Source organism: Catharus ustulatus, chromosome 4 (genome assembly GCF_009819885.2).
Source record: "Catharus ustulatus isolate bCatUst1 chromosome 4, bCatUst1.pri.v2, whole genome shotgun sequence".
NCBI lineage: Eukaryota > Metazoa > Chordata > Aves > Passeriformes > Turdidae > Catharus > Catharus ustulatus.
Window position 1 is genome coordinate 28,257,298 of NC_046224.1, and position 21,976 is coordinate 28,279,273.

General features: G+C 42.8%; 1 protein-coding gene across 1 annotated transcript in view; it reads right to left on the reverse strand.

The window, feature by feature from the left end:
* Nucleotides 1-21,976, reverse strand: part of STAB2 (stabilin 2) — a 72,962-nt gene that overhangs the window by 22,936 nt on the left and 28,050 nt on the right. Inside the window, 21 exon segments of the mRNA XM_033058385.1 lie at nucleotides 1,314-1,390; nucleotides 2,433-2,478; nucleotides 3,431-3,526; nucleotides 4,046-4,241; nucleotides 4,943-5,038; nucleotides 5,988-6,044; nucleotides 6,632-6,757; nucleotides 7,668-7,799; nucleotides 10,175-10,282; nucleotides 10,407-10,499; nucleotides 10,645-10,722; nucleotides 12,098-12,212; nucleotides 12,568-12,704; nucleotides 15,489-15,536; nucleotides 16,511-16,606; nucleotides 17,346-17,441; nucleotides 17,833-17,991; nucleotides 18,171-18,264; nucleotides 19,256-19,436; nucleotides 20,647-20,758; nucleotides 21,269-21,360. Coding sequence (XP_032914276.1) covers nucleotides 1,314-1,390; nucleotides 2,433-2,478; nucleotides 3,431-3,526; nucleotides 4,046-4,241; nucleotides 4,943-5,038; nucleotides 5,988-6,044; nucleotides 6,632-6,757; nucleotides 7,668-7,799; nucleotides 10,175-10,282; nucleotides 10,407-10,499; nucleotides 10,645-10,722; nucleotides 12,098-12,212; nucleotides 12,568-12,704; nucleotides 15,489-15,536; nucleotides 16,511-16,606; nucleotides 17,346-17,441; nucleotides 17,833-17,991; nucleotides 18,171-18,264; nucleotides 19,256-19,436; nucleotides 20,647-20,758; nucleotides 21,269-21,360 — 2,235 coding nt within the window.

Consider the following 21,976-nt stretch of genomic DNA (forward strand, 5'->3'; position numbering starts at 1 on the left):
TCAAGAGGGAAAGCTGAAATGATGTCTCTAGTCTGGAATGTTAGAATTCATCCAGGACTGACTTTCAGTAACTTTCTGTCTACCAATTCTGCCACTTCCATCAAAACACGCCCCCCGCCCCCCAAAAAAAGATGTTTGTGTTCATCTCTAGTTTAAATAGTCACTTAAATGTTCCCTGAGCTTGACATCTTCTGCACGTAGATCATATAACTTCTCTTGCAGGCAGCCTAGAGTATAATACCACCTTGCCCTCCTGTGACAGCAAGTCCTGGCTCTTATTCAGATGCATACTCGTACTGTTTTTCCAACCTTGGATGAGCTGGATGCTCATAATTTGACAGCAAGGAGGGAGCCTTGTCTTATCTTCAGTGTGACTCAAATCAGCCTGAAAATTGCTTTAATTTTTGCTTCCAATGATCCTAAATTGCCATTTCAACAATTTCAGACCAGGGAATTGATTCTTTTTCTGCAACTGGTTTTGCCTAGAAATCGTGTATATGGGAGCAAGGGTGAGTGCAGAGTCACTACAGGTGACCTGTGTCACCCAGCTCTTCCTGCACAATTCCTAGGGAATTGCCTCCAGTAGATTAAAATGGATTTGTCTGTCTTGTGCCAGAAGAGAAAACGGAAGCAGGCAGAGTAAGAGTGGCAAAGTCGGGGATTAGGACCCTGCCAGCCCTTGTAAGTAGAAAAATGGGCTTCTGTTATGAAAAACATTAGTATTTTAATCAGTTAAGAATTAAGAAAAACTACAGTTAATTATGATTACTGTAGCTGGAAACAGACTGTTTTGGATAACCCAGACTCTTGGAGGAACATCTAGGATAAGGTGCTGTTGTCCCTTTCTGAGGGTCTCTTTAATCTCTCCATTCTAAAGAAATGGATTTTACCACACCAGAAATCTGAGTAAGCTCGGAAAGTTGAGGAAATGGTAGAGCTACACGGCTTCCAATAGCTGGAAGTGTTATTGTGCTCTGAATTGGCCTCTCTTTGCTGGGCTTTGCTGGGAAAGGGAGTAAAAGTCACAAACAATGGGGCTGGGGTTGTGCACGGCATGTTCCCTTTTCTCTGCTCTCCCTCAGCACAATGCCTCGCCGCTTGGAGATGTGGAGCCCTTTGTTTGCTCTGAATCCGCACCTGTTGGGCTGCTATTTGTTTTGAGGGAACTGGCAACAATTCCTGGTTTTTAACTGGTGCATAGGGAAGTGCTCATCTCTCCTCACCTCTACTGTGACCAGTGAGTGCTTCAAGCATTCTTTTTTGCAGTTTTTTTTTTTTTATTTTTCAAAAGGGAAGAAACAAAGTTCACTTGCCTGTGCAGAATGTCCCGTTCCCCTGAAACCCAGCTGCACACTTGCAATAGGCAGTGCCATTTGATAGGAGAAGGCAGCTAATGAAATAAAAGGAGGGAGGCATCATGTAAAAGAGAGGGGAAAAAAATTGGTCAGGTCTTTTGTCCAGCCCTTGTTTCTGTGAGTGTTTCTGAGGGTAATGTTGCATAGAAATAACAAGGCATTTAACCACACACTACGAGGTAGCTAAAACCATAAAAATGGACCTAGTTTGGACCAAGCTGTTCAAAATGTATTATTTTAGATATTAAAATACCATGCTTTGGTCTTTGAGTATCCTATTTTTTTTTTTTTTTTTGTGCAGCACTCCAGAATTTTGTCTGCTCACCCAAAAAGTTGTGCAAAACTTTTGTTTAAGTGCACCCAATTTATGGAGGGATGCAGCCAGCACAATTCATTATTGCCCCCTATTCCTGCCATGCCTGCACCTATCCTCACACCTACAGTTGCATGTCAGTGGATGAAAAGTACACAAGAGAAGATCAATCTGCTTCTGTCAGAAACACAGTTTCGATTCCAGAATGTGTGGGGTCCCCATGAGAAAATCTGAGAGTGTAGGTATGACAAAAAAGCCTGGTAAAATATTGCTACTGTGAACTGAAGGTCACAAACTCAGAGGGGAGAGAATGACCCGCATCTGGGAAAACGGGCGTTTGCCCTTCTGGTTTCTCAGCTCCTACAGAAGAGTTGTGGCTGAAAATGAGGAGTCTTTCCTGCCACCTTTTTTTGGTTTTTTTTGAGATGCCTTGACTAATGTAAATCTTTCTGCCTGGTCAGTGGTGAGGGGACAGATGCACTTCAGTAAATGGCTCAGTGGAGCTCAGTTGATCCTCTGAAAACTAGTGTCCCAGTATTGGTGCTTGACTGGTGAGAGCATTTTTTTGTTGTTGTTTGTATATTTTGATGCAAAAAGGAAAGGTTTGAGCTTTGTGGCCTCATCACCATATACATTAGATTTACATTGCCCCTTATCTCTGTGAGATGTGCTGTTGAGAAGTCATGAGCAAGGCGGACTTGATTTTTTGCCTTGAAAGAGATCCCCTTCTCCCCTCTCTTTTAAATAATGCATTTCATACATACTTAGCACTGGTGTGGCATGAGGCGTTACATGCGTCATCTTTGATTTCTGCAAATGGAGAAAAAAAAGAGTAGGGATCAGAACCTTTTCGGTAAACATCCTTCTAGGTTCAGAGTCCTTTGCTCCCACCATGTGGAGCTGGAGCTTGAGTTCTGTGCCAGACAGCTGTGCTCTCAGACTCAATAGAAACTCCAGCTGGATAGTCTCTACAGATCAGGGGATACCACTTAAATTCACTTCCAAGGAAGAGTTGCCGTATTGTCAGGAAAACATTTCACCTGTTGTTATTTATCTGTATTTAGTCTAGTGAATCTTGTATAATGTTAGAATTATATAAGGGCGGGTTTTCTAAAGGAGCTGAAATTTTTCTCAGATGTAGCAACTATAGCAACCTTCTTATAAGAATCTTATTACTAATTTTTTCCCTAGGAAAAATTGAAAAATCATCTTGGATGTTATTATTAATGTGTTTGTAACATTTTAAAATGTTATACTATTAGAGGTAGAGTTTTGAAATAATCAAAATGTATTCAGTGACTATGTCTAACTAGAATATAATTTGATTTGGATATAGGAGCTGTATTAAGCCGGCACAAAATGATTTATTTGCTAATTATTTTTTATCACATTAGCAAGAACATAATTTAATATCTGGTGTTGTATACCTAAATCAACTTTTGAAGCACTTCAGAGGGTTTTGATCTGAGGGTCAGAATGTGCTGGGTAAATGTGCTTTGGAAAACATATCGTTTTAATAAATGGCATATTCTTTTGGGACAGATTAAGGGTATCACAGGCAGAGAATTAGCTAAGAAAATGTTTCAGTATCATGAGCAGTGTCTCAAACGGCTCTGTAATAATACAGTCATAGCAGAGGAATGTGACCCATACTTCACTGCATGTGGGAAGCTGCACTGGGATCTGATTGTGGCTGTAGTAGTGTCATTTTCTGAAATGCTCACTTTTTACCTCAGGAAAAAAAAAAGGGCAGGACACTCACCAGTATCACATGTCACTCCTCTCCAGCCAACGTCACATTCACAGGAGCCATCCCCATCGACGCCACTGCTGCATTTCCCATGGACACAAGTGCATGCTGTGGGAGAGATGGGGGAAGCCACTGTCCCTGGCAGTGTGTGCAGCAAGGACAGCAGGGGTGGCTCAGACTTCACCTGCTGATAGCACCCTCTGCTCTAGGCTGTTTGAAGAAAGGCGTTGTCTCGCGCCTTTTGGTTTCTAGTTACACAGTAACTCTAAATTCATACTATGCTTATCTTTCCTCTATTCCAAAATGCAGGCTCTGAAACTGTATTTCAATGGGGAAGAATTGGTGACAAATAGCAGGGCTAAAGAGCATTGCTCTTGCTGGATTCTTTAAGTCTGTGATGTGCCAGAGTAGAAGATACTGTATAAAATAATACAACCTAGGGATTAGCGAGAAAAGACCATAATGGGGAAAGACAATGGCTTAATGATATTTTTAAGTCTGGCCTATTATTCTGGAAGTGCTGTACCTTTCTAGAACCTAGCCTGAACATGGTTGGATGATGAAAGGGGAAGGTGTGGGCAGCTGAGGAGGCGAGCAAAGCTGCTGTGTGTTGGGGGTGCTCAGTACCTTGGTCGCAGTTGGGGCCGTATCTGCCCTCGCTGCAGCTCTCGCAGGCCGTGCCCACAAATCCCTCCTCGCACTGGCACGAGCCGGTGCCATTGATGCCGTCCTGGCACACGCCATTCCCGGAGCAGGCGCTCCCAGCCTTCCCTGGGCACGGCTGGCACTGCTGCCCGAAGAAACCTGCGCAGCACTCCCTGGTCTGCAAACCCAGAAATGCTGTGCTGAGGGGCAGGGTGGCACGCGGGTGAATGAGAGATCTGGATTTTCACAGGGGCTTTTGTGATGGGAAAAGGGGGAATGGCTTCAAGCGGAGAGGGTGGGTTTATATGGGATATTAGGAAGGAATTCTTTACTGTGGTGAGGTATTGGAACAGGTTTCCCAGAGAAGTTATGGGTGACCCCTTGCCTGGAAGTTCCAGGCAAGGCCGTAGGGGGCTGTAAAAGCAGCCTGGTCAAGGGGAGGGCATTTCTGTCCATGGCAGGATGGTTGGAACTAGATGATCTTTGAGGTCCCTTCCAACCCAAACTAGTCTTTGATTCTGTGAATTTTGTCAGCATGTTGGCTCTGCTGGTCTGTGACCACGCTCCTCAATGTGCCAGGACACAGGCTGCCACCCCAAGCCCTTGGTGGGACCCAGGTGTCCTTCACCACCTCAGGGAGAAGTGGAGAATTGCTAGAGACCAGCAGAGGGTTACCCTCTGCACCATGTGGGCCTTTTTGTGTGCTGCAGTTATCATCAGTCTTTAACCTTTCAATCTCTGCTGTGTCCAGGATAAAGGTCAATAAATCTGTCAGGAACTGCCTTGACATGCTGTATGTGCTGAGTGGGAATTATGAGGAGGATGAAGCTCAGGGAAGGGGGTTCCTGGTTTTTACCACAATAGAAGCAGTGAACTCACAATGATGGTTTTAGCACACTTGGGCCGGCACCCGATCTGGATGGTGTACTGTCTCATGTGGTTTTCTGTAAGGACACAGTATTTCTTCTCCCCTGCCTGAGCAAATATTGGAGAAACAGATGCACTTCTAAATAATATTGATCAGCTACTTTCAAATGTGTTAAAAAATGGGACATTAACTCTGTGCATGCTGTGCACTTACTCACACATTCGCAATTAAAATGAAGGAAATGCTTTTAGAAATAAAAATGTATTAGCTAAATCATTTCTAGTGAACATATGATCAGCTTAACTCAGTGTCTTGTGGTGTTTAAAGATGTTTAAAATTGTCTTTGCTCAGAACTGAACAGATTCTATTCAGAAATTTTACAAACTTTTTTTTCATTTTTCACATTTTCTAGTCTTTCTAATTCTCCTTGGAAAACTGCGTTATGAAGTTGTGCAAAAACAGCTGTTGAAAAATTGTCTTCTGGGTCTGAACACAATTGGGGAAAGATTGTTTACTGAAGAAATAGCAACAAATTCTAAGTATCTGCAGTTCTCATGTATTGGACCTGAGCATCCAAAACCTCTTTAATCTCCAAGTCTCCTTGTGACCATAGCTTACAGCATATTGCTGGGGATGGATTGAGTTTGTCCTTCTGTGCATCTGATTTGAAGGGCTCAAAGCTGGTGCTGTAGTTGCTTCTGGAGCAAGCATACTCCAGACCACATTTAGCTCCCTTAATTTTGCATGCTAGAGGTAAACTGCAGTTTGAGGAACCTTAGTTGTCCCAGTGCTTATGAAAAACTGGTCCTGAAAGAAAAGCTGTCTTTAAGCTGCCCTTCTGCTGCCTTGATCCCAGGGAGATTTAAAAAAAAAAATTCTCTGAGGTCAGGATAGATTAAGTCTCTTGATTATAAGCAATGTATATAGCAGGCTGAGGTTAATACTACATATTTTCTTGTAATTGAGGCAATTGCATTACAATAGGATTGAATGCATGTATAGTCAGTTTTGATATGAAAAAACTAACAACCCTAGCATTAATGAAAAAATACTTACTATTTCTTTTGTTCCTGAGGGACAACTTGATGGTTGTGAACAAACTCTGCACTTCTCCTTAAGCAACACAAATGGGAAGCAGTTAACAGACTGTACAGAGCTGCAGGCAGGTTGTTTCATAGAAAAAGAATGATTTCCAGACATATTCCTAAATCTAGTGCTTGAGGTACATTATCAGGATAATCTATTAGGTAAAGATGGTGAGGGAAGCTGTCATGCTCAGAAAGGAAGAATATCCCTATGAGTGGCTCTGTGGGGACACTCTTCCCCCAAGGGGAAGAGGGAGAGATCATTTGGTTATTTTTATTTGATCTTCTAAAGTGATGCTTCCCACTTTATAAACAAGTGGTCTGGTTACAAAGATGTATTAGAATAGTGCATTACTAATATTATCTGACTATTAGAGGTCAGGAATTTCTTATTCTTGATCTACTCTGCTTATATTTTACCCAGGATGTCAGAATGCTGATTTCAGGACAAAAGCTGTTTTAAGAGATGCTAGAACTCTGGTAGGAATGTTCTTTGTGGAAAATGTGTGCATTCCTTGCTGGGAAGCAGTATCACATATCCTATACATTTGAGCTTTGTTTGGCTATAGGTCTCTCTGAGGGGCTTTAAGCTTCTATACCAACAGGACCACTTACAATGATCACGGTATTATTGATATCACATCTGTTCTTCTGGATTTCCAGGACCTTTCCCAGTCCATGAATAATTCCTTTGTCTGTGGCAACATTTGCATAGCTTATAGGAGCATCATTTATGTATACCTGCAAGAGACATACAATCAGAGAGCAGCAGAGCTGTTCCATGGCTCTGTGGTAACCTGAAAGAGAGAAATGCACAGGGATCACTTAAGGAAAACCAACACAGGTAGTTAGCATCATGCACTTGCTCATATTCCAACTGCTGCATTTAACTACTTCACTGCACTGGAGGACATGGGATGGCTTGGAGCCTGTTGGAATTCCTTAGCTGCCAGATCTGGCAGAGCAGCTTTTTCCAGGGGGTGCAGAGGTTATGAAGAAGGCGCCTAAGGCATGCCAAAAGGTAGCTTTGCTGTGTCTAGGGGATGTGGGGCTCCAAGGAAACCCTCCCAGCAGCTGCTCTTTCAAGGAGGACATTCATCCTCTCAATGCAACCCCACGCTCCCATCATGTCCTCACCAGCAGCAGTCCCCCCAGAGGGAGTTCTGGGTCAGAGAAGGACCAAGTTCCCTTCCTGACCCTGACTCTTAATCCTGATGTACCTGATTTTTCCATGAGTGATCTTGAAAGGTAGTTCATATTTGTTTAGCTATTAGGATTGAAAGTGGAGTGAACCCACAGAATATAGCATTAATGTTTTATAATCGAGGGCATGCTTCTAATACCCCTTGGAAGTCCTATTAATGACTGCTCTGGAATTCAGGCTTGTAGTTGCTAGACACAGATACCTAAAATTCAATTCTAAATGTGAGCAGCACAACTGAAATTAAATTCAAAGATATCTTCAAGGGTGACTTTGAATTACACAGGTCTGAGACAGGCCTTGCATTTGAGTGACAAATTCTGTGTTGTTGAGTCACAGAAGCTAATGAGGGATGCACAGTTCCTTTTGACTCCATGTCAGTTTAAAGCTGAAGTTGGATTTGTAAAAAGCAGGAAACCTGTTTCTCCCAGCAAGTGCAGACAGCAGTACCTGGCTGTTGTGGAGGAAGAACCCAACCTGGTAGGAGAACCCTAGCAGGGTCTCCCTGTGCATGCCATTGTGCAGGTTGTTCTTCAGGAGCTTCTCATCCAGCACAACGTGGTAGCGGATTTGACCTTCATCCTGCCAGCACACAATTGCATTTAGAGTTATGTAATAAAGAATGAAAACTTCCTAGGGACAGCATTTTCCAGAGGGTTTAAGCTAAACATGGATTTTCTGAATTTAAAGAGAAACTTCTCTGGGAGGCAGGCTATCTCATGTTTCCTCCTGTAGAGAGCCTGCATTCTTGTCACAATGAAAATGCTATTAATCATGGAGGGTGGAAGGCTATTGAACTCGGAGGACCAAGGTTTGCTTGAGCACTATAGTGTGCTTCTGTGCATAGGACTGGCTGCTTAATTCAGGGAAAAGTCAAATTACTTTTTAGGGCTCCGAACTTAATGGGTTCATTTGACATGAAGGGTTGCATATTCATGAGTGTTTTTATAATCTTTCCATACTTATTCCTTTGAGAAATCCTGAATAACCTATAGGGGAATAAACTGTGTTGAATGCTTAGAGTGATTTTTATATCTGTCTATATTTTTATATCTGTATATGTATATACATACTCTTTGAGGGCATCTTCAGTCAACAAAGACTGCTTTTAATTGCCTTTAATTGAAATGTTTTCTATGCCTGGTTGGTAAAGTGCATTCATATTTCATTGAAAAGTGATTAAGTTACTCTCTATACATCAAAATTTTGAGTGGGTTTCCCAAGGCCTTCTGCATCTTGTTCTGGAGATCTCCCTGACTGTGAGGAGGAAGCAGAAGCAGGATGTGTTGGTGAGAGATTGACCAATGTAAGAGAAACTGGGGCATTTGGAGAGTTTAGGAGCTGCCTAGCCAACAGACAGTGCTGCTGCAACTTTGTGTTTGCAGTAAAAGGTGCTTGTGGGAAATCCTGTTGCTCACTGTCCCCTTGTCCTGAATGTCCACGTTGCTTCTGCTCCTTCAAAAGTGTGTGAAAGCATGAAGCAGGTCCAGGATGTAAGATTTGTGATGTTGCCTGTCTGTGCTCACAGAGGGAAAGAGTAGCCTTGACATCTCTTAGTGCTGGCCACATTCCACAGATTTGGCAAAGAAGTATTTGCAGATGAGACAGCTCTATCTTAATTCCCAGTAATATCCATCATTGTCCAGCCCTGTTTAATCTTCTGACTTTGAATTGTAGGAAAAGCTAACACTGATCCATATTGATTTCTGTCTTTAATCACCAGCAGAATTGGGACATCTCACCTCGTGGGGGCCAAGAAATGGGATCTTCTCCCTGTGCCAAACTCTTCCCTCTGCAGCAGAGTTCTCCCAAGCGTTTCACAAAGAGGTTAAGCCTCAGACCTAACCTTATGGTTACTTTTTGATTTTTCTTTTCCCTCAGATTGCCACATCAGGCAAGGCTGGGAGGATGGAAGAAAGACTGAAGAAACATTGGTGAGTAGTGGAAATGAAAATGATTTCTCTATGTGTGTGTAATCCAGATGTACTGGAATTGCTGTCCTATGTGTCTCTCAAAGTTTGTTATAAATTGTTCTTGTAGTGATGTGGAAATGATGATGTGTCACGAAACTAAAGTAGTGTTCAAAAGCCGTTTGAGCAGATGGAGCTTGATCACTTGTGAGCATGGGATTTTGCCACAGGTCTGTTGCTGTGGGCAAATGATTTGGGATGAGTCTTTTGAGCCCTGTGCTCCTCAGTTTCCTGGCTGGAAATGGAGACCATGCAAGTAGGGATAGAGTGTGGCAGGGTAAATATTTCTGGAGGAGACAGGGAAGAATTAAAGCCACTGGGCTAATCATGGGTGAAGCTTCCTTTGCCAGGTGTGTGGCTCTTGATATGAGCAATCTATAAAGGTGTTTCAAATTGGAAAAAAATATGAAGAAAGCTGCTGGGATGATGCAGAAAAAGGATAGCTTATCTTGGGAGGAAACCAAAAAGGCTAGAGAGGAGGTTTGAACTTGTAAATATGTCAAGGTATAAATGCCAGAGAGAGAGAGAGAGTTGCTGGAGCATTCCTGCAGGACTGACAAGGCCAGCATCTGGATAGTTTTAAGAAAGAGACTATTTCATGGCAATATTAATGATGTATTAGTGATGTCAGGGGACTGTTCACCTAAAAAACCTCATTTCAGTGTTTTTTCTGGTCACTTCTGTGCTGATCTTATTTACAAAAAAAAACCTCCCTCAAAATCTACTGACAAGATGTATTGGAAATTATCACCGTGTTTCTAATCTAGAGAAGGCCAAAACACAAAACCAATAGCTAGGCTCTTCTAGCAAGTTGGGAAAATATAGGTAGATCCATCCCATTTCACCTTCTCTGGTGTTACAGACAAACCCTAACTTAACAGATTTCAGGGAAACAAATATCTTCCTATATCTGTGTCCTTGTAACTCATTCACATAAAACAGAGGAAATACCAAGCTGTTAGGACAAGCCTTGTGAGTAATACGTACCAGAGTAGCAGATTTCTTATCCTTTAGGTAATTTTCTATGGCATCGTTACTTGGGGCAAAGACTGTGTATGTGTTTGCTGCTTCTATTTCATTAGCCAGTCTGTATTGCTGTGAAACACATTGAAATAAAAAATCAGAATGACCACTGATATTCTATACTAGTCTGAAATGCAAACAAAGCAGGGAGCTTCCTTGGTGCTGAAAACCTTGTGAACGTGATGTGAAAGCTTACAATGATGTAACCTCTGAAAATGGAGTAGTCAGGCATTTGCTCCAGGCGGTCCAGCAGCCTCGGCATGGCAGCGCTGCGGAGCGGGGTCAGGACCTGCAGAGGAGCAGAAATCCCACATCACCTGCGAGGATCAGGTGCAGGACAAAATGCTGTTCTGTGCAGTTTTTTCCACAGGAGGTTAATAGTTTTGCACTGCTTGTGGTGCAGAGGAGCAAACGCTTATCAAAACATTGCATACCTTATCAATAACATGAATGACCCCGTTAGTGGATGTGATGTCGCTGGTCACAAAGTGAGCGCCCTCGAGGGTTGGGGTCTGGAAAAGAGAGGAGAATGTAGCCTCCAAACCCTCCTAGCCTGGCTGTTAGGGCCAGAGACTCCACTGAACCTGGTGATTTTATGCAGAAAGAGAATCTCACCTAGTTGTTCGGGAGCTAAAAAATTTTAATACTAGAAAACAACAAACAGCAAGCTGAACAGTTTGTACTGAACGAAGCGGGAAATATGGTACAGGGAGACTAATGCCATCCACCAGGGCAAATGGACAAAAGCAGGTGTTTAGGGCATGTCAGGGGTATTTATAAACTTGGAGGAGGGGTGGAATTAGGGTGGAGTTTAGGGAGGGGTTCCAATAGGGAAGGGTAGTTAGGAATATTAGAACTTTGCAGCAAAAAGGAACCAATGATAACAAGGGAAGCAGAGAACTTTCTGGCAATGATCGACATGCTGGAACTGGAGGATTCTGGGGGTGGTTTTTTACTCACCACTACTGGAAGGGTTTTCCCATGGCCTTAAGCCATGGTCATCTGCACTTTTACTGAACCTGACTCCAACAAGAGAGGTTTGTGTTCTCATTGCAGGGGTGTTGTTTGTTGTTTCCCAGCAGCTCCTACTGTGGATTTCCACACCTCCCCAAGTGCTTTCCCAGGGCTGCACCGTGGCGCCACTGGCAAAGCCCTGTGCTTGCTCGCACTGGAGTGGTTACCTGGGCTTAGGTGCCCTTGTCTCCAGCACAGGGCAGGCTGAGCTCTGAGCTGATTCACACCCTCCCAGTTATGTGCAGCTTTGAAGGACCCTGTAAATAACTTTGCCTTTGGAGCATGGAGGTGAGGGGCACTTCCCTCTCCCTTAATGGGGATGAAGTGTTCAAATGTGACTTGTGTATTTCCAGGAAATCTTCCTCAGAACATGCGATTTACCTAATAAAAAGGCTAAGGGAGGAGAGCTGTAACTTGTTATTTACTGTTAAAAATACCCTCAGGTGGTTTAGGACTATCAAGTTGCATATATGGAGATATGTGTTATCACTGCTTCCTCCTACCTTCCCAGTTCCCTAAACTAAGTTATTTGGTTTCCTTGATTATCTTTGTCTTAATTTAACTCATACAGGCTGCTCCAGGCATGGACTGCCCTTCCGCTTGGTTACAAGACTGTCTAGTGTTTGCAGCAGCTACTGGGACATTAGAAATAAATAATATTGTGGACAAATTTCAGTGATGTAAAGTGGTGGAAAAAAAACCCTAGTGTTTATCCCAGAGGGCCCAATACAATTGAACTATGACTTTAATTTTATGACATGTATTTAAAAAAACCCAAAACAGTGTCTGTGTGGTTTTGTAATCCAAGAAAGTCAGTGGCAGTGATGTCAGGATTTGGTGTATGATACCACAGTGGTTTGCAGGTCATCTCACCCCATTTTCTTTAGACAAGTATAGGAATTTGCTCTGTAGCGATGTTGGCAGCATGTCAGAGGATGACAAATTCTGGAAATCAGCAAAGCTGTAAGCTCCTGTCAGTACATGATACCTAAAAGAAATGAACTGGATTTGAATGTTTTGTATTTGCTCTCTCTCTTTTCTTTTATTTCAGTTAAACATGCTTAGTGTGTCTAAAACTGATTTTAAGCAGGAATTGCTTCTACAACACCTTTTTCAGCCATATTTTCATCTTAGTTTGACCTTTAAACATTTCTGACATAATATAAATAATGCTTTTTTTACCAGTGACCTTGCTGCAGAGATTTATACCACTGAAATTAGAAGGGGAATACTATGCCCTTCCTTTAAAATCAAAATACCGGTCTTGCTCTAGTGGCTTCAAACCAAAGGCTTGTTTAGCATAAAAACAATTAAAGAGTCAAACCCCCAAACCATTAACCTACTTAAGGAGAGTTGGAATGTTACTTTCTGACATCCAAAAGGCTTTCTCATCTTCATCCATGTTTTCAATTGCTTGCAGAGAAGGCACAAGGACAGTTAGGTTTGGGGTGGTGGACAACACCGAGTTTATCTTGGCCTCCTGCATGAAAGTAAAAAGGGTAAAATAATTCATTCTAAGGATGGCCTATAAATAGTAGCTGGTGACATTTTAAGCAGGGTGGAGTATGTGACGTGCTTTGTAACAAGCCTGGAAAGGAAAAAACTATTATACTGAGCAGTGACTTGAACAATAGCACTTAGAGCCGTACAAAAATGGTAAATGGGTGTCTATTTTTCACAGAAGATTGCCAGCATTTAAAGGGCAGAAATAATGTTCAGGGCATAATTGTTTTTTATTATGACATACATAATTTGACCCCCACAAAAGTTAGCCTGTCTCATAGGTTTTGTATTATGTACTTGAATGTTTAAAAAAAAATTAACAATGATAAATGGAGGTGATAAATGCTAGTGGTTACTGATAAATTCAACTAACTTGCTCTTACAGAGCACTCCATGCTGCTTAATAGACAGGACTACGAACCATGATAGAAGAAACTCACATGACACAATGTTCCCATTTGGAAGAAGACTATTTAACATGGCTGGGATTTTTTTCAAGATGTCCAAGAGTTATCTGTGCCCACTTGCACTGCAGTGGAGCTTGCTGCTGACAGCTCTAATTTTAGATGGGGATTGTGAGATCTGTAGCATGCATGAATTAATTCATCATCCATGTTTTTATCTACCTTAAGGATGGAAAGAGTTTCTATTGGAGAGGATTTTTCCAGTTGCGTGGATTTTTTTTTTAAGAGTAAAAAATGGAAAGCTAAATATTTACATGTGATCTTGCTGAAGATGAGGCTCTCAAAGCTTTTTGCAGTCTCCACAATTTGCCATTTTTGATACTGCAAAACTTGAGCTTGGGTTCTGCCTTTTTGTAGCTGGTATGCTGCCTGGAAGCTGGCTTGTTTTTCATAGTCCTTCATTACCCATATTGGGTTTTAAGTCAAGAAGGGAATCAGCTCCCTTAAATAGCTGGGAATTTTGTCTCTGTTAAGATCATCTTTCTTTCTAGCCATCATCCCTATCACCTTCTAAATATTTAAATATAGAAAGAACAACAAACTTCCCCTTCTCATCCTTCCTGACCAGCAAGAAAAATACTTGGTTAGGAAAAGTGGTAAACATCACATTCCTGCTCAAGTACAAAGTTAAAAACCCACAGATAGATATGCCTCCCTATTTTGCTCGTGTTTGTAGTTACTGATGTTTATTTTAAGTGATAGCATTTCTCTGAAGTGTAGCAGAACTTTCCACTTCTCTGTTACAATAGATTATACATAATCTTCCCTCTGATTTGTTCCCTCATTCTCTAAAGAGCACATTAGCAGGTGAACAGCATTTCCTATTGTGCCCTTTACTTTAAATTCTTTAGTTTCTCTGTACAGTGTCCAGTGCCACAATCTGAGCTCAGGGCCAGGCAGAAAACGGACATGAATCAGCCACACTGAGCTCTCTTAAACTCAATGAGGTGTTCCTTGCAATTATGTACTTGAATGATCCCCAAGCCATATAACTTTGAAAAGTCTTAAAGCAACTAATGTACTGTGACTTCTGCTTCTGATGCTATTCATTAACACATCACTGTCCTATTCTGTTCACCGTGTATTTGCTGTACACTGCTGACATTTAGGTTTTAAGCTCTTTGTGGAAGCAAGTGAGTTTGATCTTTATTCATACAGTTCCAATCACAGTGGGGTAGGACCTCTAATATTACTGCTGCTCCAGTAATAAATGATAGTATATGAAAATGGAAAGTAGATTTTGACAACCAGTGTATCCAGAACTTTGGGATTTAAAACCTAATTTGGTGTCTCTTCCATAATCTGGAGCCTAACAAGCTAATCTCCTTCCCCACTGAGGTTGTTCAGCCTGGAGAAAAGAAGACTCTAGGGAAATCTTTTGTGGCTTTTTCAGTACTTAAAGGACGCTTGTAAGAAAGATGGGGCAAACTTCTTAGCAGTACCTTTTGCAAGAGAATAAGGGATAAAGGTTCTAAACTGAAAAAAGGGTGGATTTCGGTTAGATAGAAGAAAGAAATTTTTTTTGTAGTTTATTTATTTCAGTGAGGGTGATGAAAAACTGGAAGAAATTACTCAGGGAGGTTATGGATGGCCCATCCCTGGAGACGTTCAGGGTCAGGCTGGGCAGGACTCTGAGCAGCCTCATCTGGTTGAAGGATGTCCCTGCAGATGGCAGTGAGATTGGACTAGATGGCCTTTAAAGGTCCTGTTCTACTCAAACCATTCTATGATTCTATTTCCTGCACCTCAGTCAGGCCTGCACAGAATGAGCTTTTTCCTGCTCTCTTGCTGTGGCAACAGCACACTGTGCAGCCATACACTGGCATTTCCTGCCATGGGGCGCACTGAAAATGGGGAGGATAAGGTATCCCCTTCCCTTCCCGCTCATCATTTTATTGAGTGAGAGAAATTGAAAGGAGACATCTGGAGTTATGTTCAGTCTCTGCTTGCGCACTGCTTTTGATCATCTGGACAGTAATGTGCTTTCATGCAAAACTAGTCATGGCTTATGTGGCTCCCCGCCTCAGAGAGCGGGCTTGGAACCAGCTCTGCTGCTTTGGGAGCTTCCTTACTCACTGAATTTGGGCTCAGAAGTTGTTTTGCAGACAGAAATAGGGAACCAGGTGATCAACCCCTCCACAACTGGTGGGAAAGGCACCCTGATGTCTCTCCAGATCTTCATCTTCCCCTCTCTGATGGAAATATTGCTGTGAGGTTCCCATTTCTAAACTCTAAAAGACTCATGTATTTCTGCAAACTTGAACGTACTGCAGAAATTAACCACAAAGTGTACTTACATTAACCCATTGGTTAAAAGCAGCTGCTTCTGACAGAGTGGATAGCTCCTGATTAGAAAGAAGAGAGATCAATGAGTTTGTAAGCTATAATTAGCTGCACCAAAGTGCTCTTGACTGTGGTGCAACCCATTGTGTCTGGCCTGGCTGATGTGACATATGGAGGAGGAGGTTTTCAGCGTGTATGAAAAGGGATGGCATGAATATTTCCTTTTAAATACTGATGCTCCCTGGTAATGGGAATGGTGAGTTACCAATTCTTGTAAATCAGGCCATGGATTGCTTAGGTGTGTACCTGACCTTGGTATGTATTGTGTACTGACCTCAGGCTAAGCACTAATTTCCTGTGATTTTAAACTTAATTCTTCTCTTAACTCCATGCAAAATTGATTGAAATTTATGTTGTTTTACATCTTACACATCACTCAGCCCTTATTCTGCTTACTTAGAACAGGGGTAGATGATGGTATAAACAGGGGCGGCAGAGGGTACTGAGAGCCATGTAAGATTATTGCCTGGAGCTGAGACTGAGGACACTTTCATTTTTTTCTGTGCTGTTAAATGCATATTTATTTCACCAATTGACTCGTTTTGGTTTTATCTGCCTGTGGGCCAGCACAGTTTATTTCAACATGATAAATTGATTATTTCCACTGAGAGAGACTGCAGGGCAAAACTTCAGAAGAGTTCACTGCTTGGTGCTCCCAGCTGGGAGGTGAGTGCTTATCACTTCTGCAGGTCTGCTCTCTGGGATTGGTGTTGTTATCAATTTCAAATTTTCAATTTGTTTGAAGCCAGAAATATGCTCTGCTCCCTTAGGCCCCTTTCCAAACCATATTTTTAAACACAACAGATAGTTTATGAATCAGGCAAGTGTTCCCACTGGAACATTCTTTGTGGAGATCACTGGTGGGCATCATATTTTTCTGACTGTTCGTAAAGGCTTTGCTATCCTCTCTGGTTAGGATCCAGGGTGAGAGATGGCAGCAGGTCCTGTGCCCAGAGGCAGTGACCCTGTTACTTACATCTGCAGCGTTTCCATAGCATATCCGACCGTCCCCCTCGTAGCCCACTGGGCACACACACTTCCAGCCACGAGAAGACTCAAACTGACAAGTTGCCTTTGAACCAGAAAGAGAGAATTTGTCAGCTACTCAAGAGACCCCTCCAGCAAGGGTGGTCTGTGAAGCCTCTTACTAGGACCTGTTTATATATAAGCATAAACTTACAAAAGAACTTTTTACCATCTTCCTCCATGGGTGTTCTCGTCTTCCTGCAGGACACACTCCATTGGCCCAGGGCACTAACTCCCTCCCCTGCCCACCGTGCTCTAAGTCGGCAGGAATCGAAACCCTTGCTCCATCTTTTCTTGTTTCCTCCCTACGAGTTTGGGGCCCTATTGTTTCACCTGACTATGCCAGATCCATCCTCTGCTCCCCAGTGCTCATCAACTCTGTCCCTGTGCCCCACCCAAGGCTGGGACTACAGGGCACAGCAGAGCTACTGATAAAGCTGATATATGCCTGGGTAGAGATGCTTGACCTGGGTAAATAACTGAACAGGATAGTGGATCCAAGTTTTAATTGCTGGTAGAAAAGCAGCATTTATGTATTTATTCCAGGTTTGAGATAATCCTTCTGTAATGGCAGATTTGGGAGCAGCCCTTGCAGTCTATTCTCAGCTCATGTATCATACTGATGTGGTTCACACAGTTTTTGGTGCTTGTAGAACTGCTTTCTGAAGTGCTTTCTCAAAAAGAAATTGCAGGCTTGAAATGGCAAATAAAGTCCATGGTGTGCGCAGGAGGTGAGGTGTGATATGTATCTAAACACTTTGTTCAGGGAATGATTAATTACTCACCAGATGATGGCATTTTCCATCTTGCTCCAGGCAGAAGTTTATGGGTGTGCATTCAATTCCATTCCCCTGAAATCCATCCTTACACTTACAGTCATTCTGTCATTTCAATAAAACATGGCAATTCATTAAAATGATTAAAATAGTGTGCATATTCTAGACATGGTGAATTAGTTTCTCTATGTTTCTGTAGCTTAGCATTGACTTCAGTGGAATGACACTGCAGAAGACCTTTATACCTGACATCTACTAATGTACTTTCTAAAAGTGTGCTTGCTGCCAGAGCACTGCCACATAGAAAGGAGGGAACACTGGGATTGGAATTTAAGGAAACTGTTTTGGTAGAGAGCACCATATGGAATTAACATTGTGGCTGTGAGGGAGAGGAGAGGAGGCTTTGGGGAAGAAAACAGGGTAGGAAGCGCAAGCTCTGGCACAGCAGAGTGGTTGAGGACATGCTCTGAAGGTGACGCTGAATGCAAGGACCTACCTGACCTGGCCCGATGTCTATGCAGGTGGCATTCTGGTGGCACCGTGCTGTGGAGGGCAGCAGGCAGTTGTTGATGGCTGAGCAGTCCCTTCCATCACCTGTCCATCCTGCCTGGCAGACACACCTGTGCTCCCCTGGGCCCGTCTGAACACACTCAGCCTAGGGGGAGATGCAGAGACAGCCATGCAGGACTCTTAGGGGACATCCAGCTTTAGCCATAAGGCTTGTCTAAGCTCTACAGTGGTATGTGGGGAACGAGCCTCCAACTCTTCTGCAGATGCTTCTGCCCAAAACTTCCTCTTTGCTTACCTTTTCCTGTGGAAAAAGCACGTACTTACATTGATATTGCAGCCACCAGGGTTTAAAACAGCACAAGGATTAACTTTGCTGCAGCTCAGGCCATCTCCCTCATAGCCAGGTTTGCAAACACAGCTGCAGAGACAAGGGGAGGGTGGTGTTACATGTGACAGGACAGCTCTAAAGTACAGTGATTGTTTTCCACTGCAACATGCTATTTATAGGCAGCTTAAAATCGGTAACCTTGGATTCGTGATGCAAGTAGCTCAAGTGTGTACATTATGGCTTTTTTTCCAAAATGTTGACTGGGTTAATTGAGTCAAATTAGGGATCCATTCTCTGTGTACAAGACAGGGAGTGAAATTAATTCTGAGCTGATGTTATCATTGCAAAGCTGAGCTAACGGCTCCAAATATTTATGGGCTGTCTTCTGACACAGAAGATGGCTCTCTCCCTGAAATGTGTGCAAGACAATGAGCCCCCCTGTTTCCCCGAGTTCCTCCCCAGGATTAACCTGTTTTGGAGGGATTTACTTAAGCACTCAGGGTCTGCAGCATTCCCCACTGTGCTTTGCCGTGACTCATTGAGGATACACTGCGGCAAGAGCAAACTTGCTGCATGTGAAGGTGAGCTTGAGGCAAGTCCAGGGCAGCTGAAGAAGTAACAGAGTTTTGTGACCAGTCCTGGCAGGGCTGGGGAATCTGTGCTGAAATCTGTGGTGTGCAAAATTTACCTCAGCTGACCAGATTGAGATATCTATCCTCAAACTGTTGAGAATTTCATTCTTTTTCAGCAAGGCTTACACTCTTAAATCATTAAGGGGTGGTTACGAATAAGAGCTTCCTAAAAACCTCTAGAGATGTTGGTAGGAAGGGAGGCTTTTAATCAAGGACCAGATCTGTATGCGACTATCTTTCAGTGTTAAATACATAAGGTACAGGGTATTGAGAACCAATTTTTATCTTGCAACTCAAGGCTGATGTGGTGCATGATTATGCTTACTTGGTGCACAGCAAGATTGCAGTGGCTGCTGCCTGTGCACTGCTGCCAGGGACTGTTTCAGTCAGGCCAACAGGAAAGAGCTGCAGCACAGTGAATATAAATTGGGTGCAAATTACTGACTCACCTTACTGTGCCATTGCTAAGCTGACAGTCTGCATGTGCATGGCAGAGCTGTAGGGAGGGCTCACAGGGAGCAATCTGCTTCTCACAGAGTTTCCCTGTGTATCCAGCTCTGCAGGATCCAGGAAGACAGGTCCCATCGCTGTCTATTCGGTTATCACACTTCCCATAAATGCAGAGGCACTCTACCAGAGATACATAAATTACAATGTGCAATTCTATAGTGGAAAAAGGCATTTACATTTATGTAGCATTTCTTATGAATCAGCTCTTCCTACCTTTTTTCCAAGAATCTAAACTTTTGTCTTTTTTAGGGGACTGGTTTGTTAATCATAGCAGTGTCCTTTCAGCTGTGTTTTATGGGTAACTATTTAAAACCTGTTGTATTTTTACACTGCTCTTATCAATGAATTTCAAAGTGCTTCAGAGAAGCGGGAACAAAATGCTAGGTCCTAGACTATTAAAGTTATTAATTGCATGACTTTTGCTGTCCTTTCAGCGGCAGGATAAGCCTTTAAAGATTGATCCCACAGATCCTACAGATTGCACAGTGCTGGCTGCAAAGAGCATCAGCACAGACCTACCAGTGCTTCGCTAGGACTGGGTGGATTAGTGCTGCTGGAGGCACAGCAATGTGCCCAAAGGACACACCAGGAGAGCTTTGTGCTTTCCGAAGAAGTGCCAGTGGTGACTAGTAAAGCAAATACTTACTACTGTGGTGGGACTGGAGTTTAGGAACTACTACCATTCCTTATGGAATTTGTGTCTCAGCTTTTGTCCATATACCTCTGAACCTTCGAGTGAGCTGTGCTTCATGAATGGCAGGCTGTTTCATAACAAAAAAGACTAGAAATGGTTTTGTAGATGAGGAACGTATGTATGTTCAATGTTGTATATGCTGTAGACTCTCGTAAGTGTATTATGGTTTGTCTCAATAGGATTACATCTACCAGTGCAGAACTATAAGCTGTAAAATAGATCTGAAATTATTCATTAAGGATAGTTAAGCGGCCTAAATACGACCTGTTTATAGATCTAGTTGTTCTTAGATTACACATGCTTCTCATTGCAGGCAGAATCTGTTCTGTTGTGGGGAATAGCAGATGTGAACAAAACAGCAAATATTTTCTTTTCAATTACTTGTGTGAGGGAGACAAAAATCAAAATAACAATAAATTAGTATAAAACAAGCTATGCCCCCTGTAAGAAGTCTTTTAGAATATTTACACTGACCCTGGCCTTATGATGTGTCCTTTTGAAATAGGAAATGAAAACACCCCAGGAACATCTTGCTTAGCCTCCACAGGGACTGTTTAACAACCAGTTAACTCCTACCTGAACATCACAAAAGAAATAGCCCATGCTCTTGTGCTGAGGCAGTGCAGCTGCACTTACCTTTGTCACACTGAGGTCCGTATTTGCCAGGGTCTGAACAGAACTGGCAGCTCGAGCCTTGAAATGCCTCAGCGCAAACACAAGTCCCATTTCCATCCAGGCCATCCATACACTGATATGGAAAGGAGGTGATTGTTATGTATGAATTCAAACAAATATTTACCCTAGAAAAGAGACTATATGCTTGTCCATTTTTTTTGGCTCTGATAGACTCTCAGGAAGAAGCTGAAAAAGGTGCTTCAATGAAAAACTTTCCTTGTGCTTTTTCTTTGCTGCTCTATATTCTACCCTTCTTTGCAGTTTTTGTGTGAGAATAGTGAGCTGGGTCATAATACGGTGCTGTGCAAATTAAAAGCATGAGAATGGACCCCTCAGCCTTGCCTGTATGCTGTGTGTTAGAACCCTAGAAATCTGCAATTTGGGCATCTGAGAGGTGACAGATTGGTTTTACCTCCCACCTATAACTGAACCTGGAATTCACTGCCATCACTGGACACAGATGAAGGGGGTAGCCCTTGTGGAGCCCAACATTCCTGTTTTGCAGAAATGCTCCAAGGACTTTTAGGACACAACTTATTCTTCTGCCCCAGAGCAGCTGGATGCTGCTGGATGCTCTGCTTACCTGCCCTTTTCCGGAGCAGGGTTTGGAGAAACCTCCTGGACACGGTCTGCAGTCAGGGCCAAAGAAGCCTTTACAACACTTTGGCTCCTGCAAAATAAAGAAAATACCCTATTTTTTTCAGTGATTTAGGGCAGAGACAGTGCATAAAGACCAAATCTTTATTGTGTTTTGGCCCTCAGGGATAACTGTTTCTGAAAAGCCTTGTGTTGAACCAGAACCAGCTCTGGAATGGCCTCACTAAAAACCAGGAGGAGTGTTGACAGTTCAGTAAGGGGATGCACAGACCACCAGATATTGCCCTTGTTCCTATCAGACTCTGTTAGAAATTCCCATCCTGTCCCTAATTATGAACATGCTGGTGAGTATCTGCTCATGTTTTGCGCAGTCTCATATTTGCCAGTGGGAGTGCAGTGGAATTAGGATGCAGGCAGTGTCTTTGGAATCTGAGATCAGGAACCCCAGAGTGTTTCACCCCAGGGAGATGTGGTGACAGCCAGACATGCTGCTTTCATCTTCCTCCTTCCCCTTTGCACCAGGGTGGGATTTACCCACCATGCAACTCTGAATGGCCTTTTCAGTCATCTGTTGTTTTGTTTGTGAAATGGCTTCTTGATCCATTTATTTATAAAGAGAAAATGTATTAGAAAAGACTCAGTTGCATGTGTGATTCAAGAGAACTAGGAACTAGCAAAAGGCTTATAAAGCTTA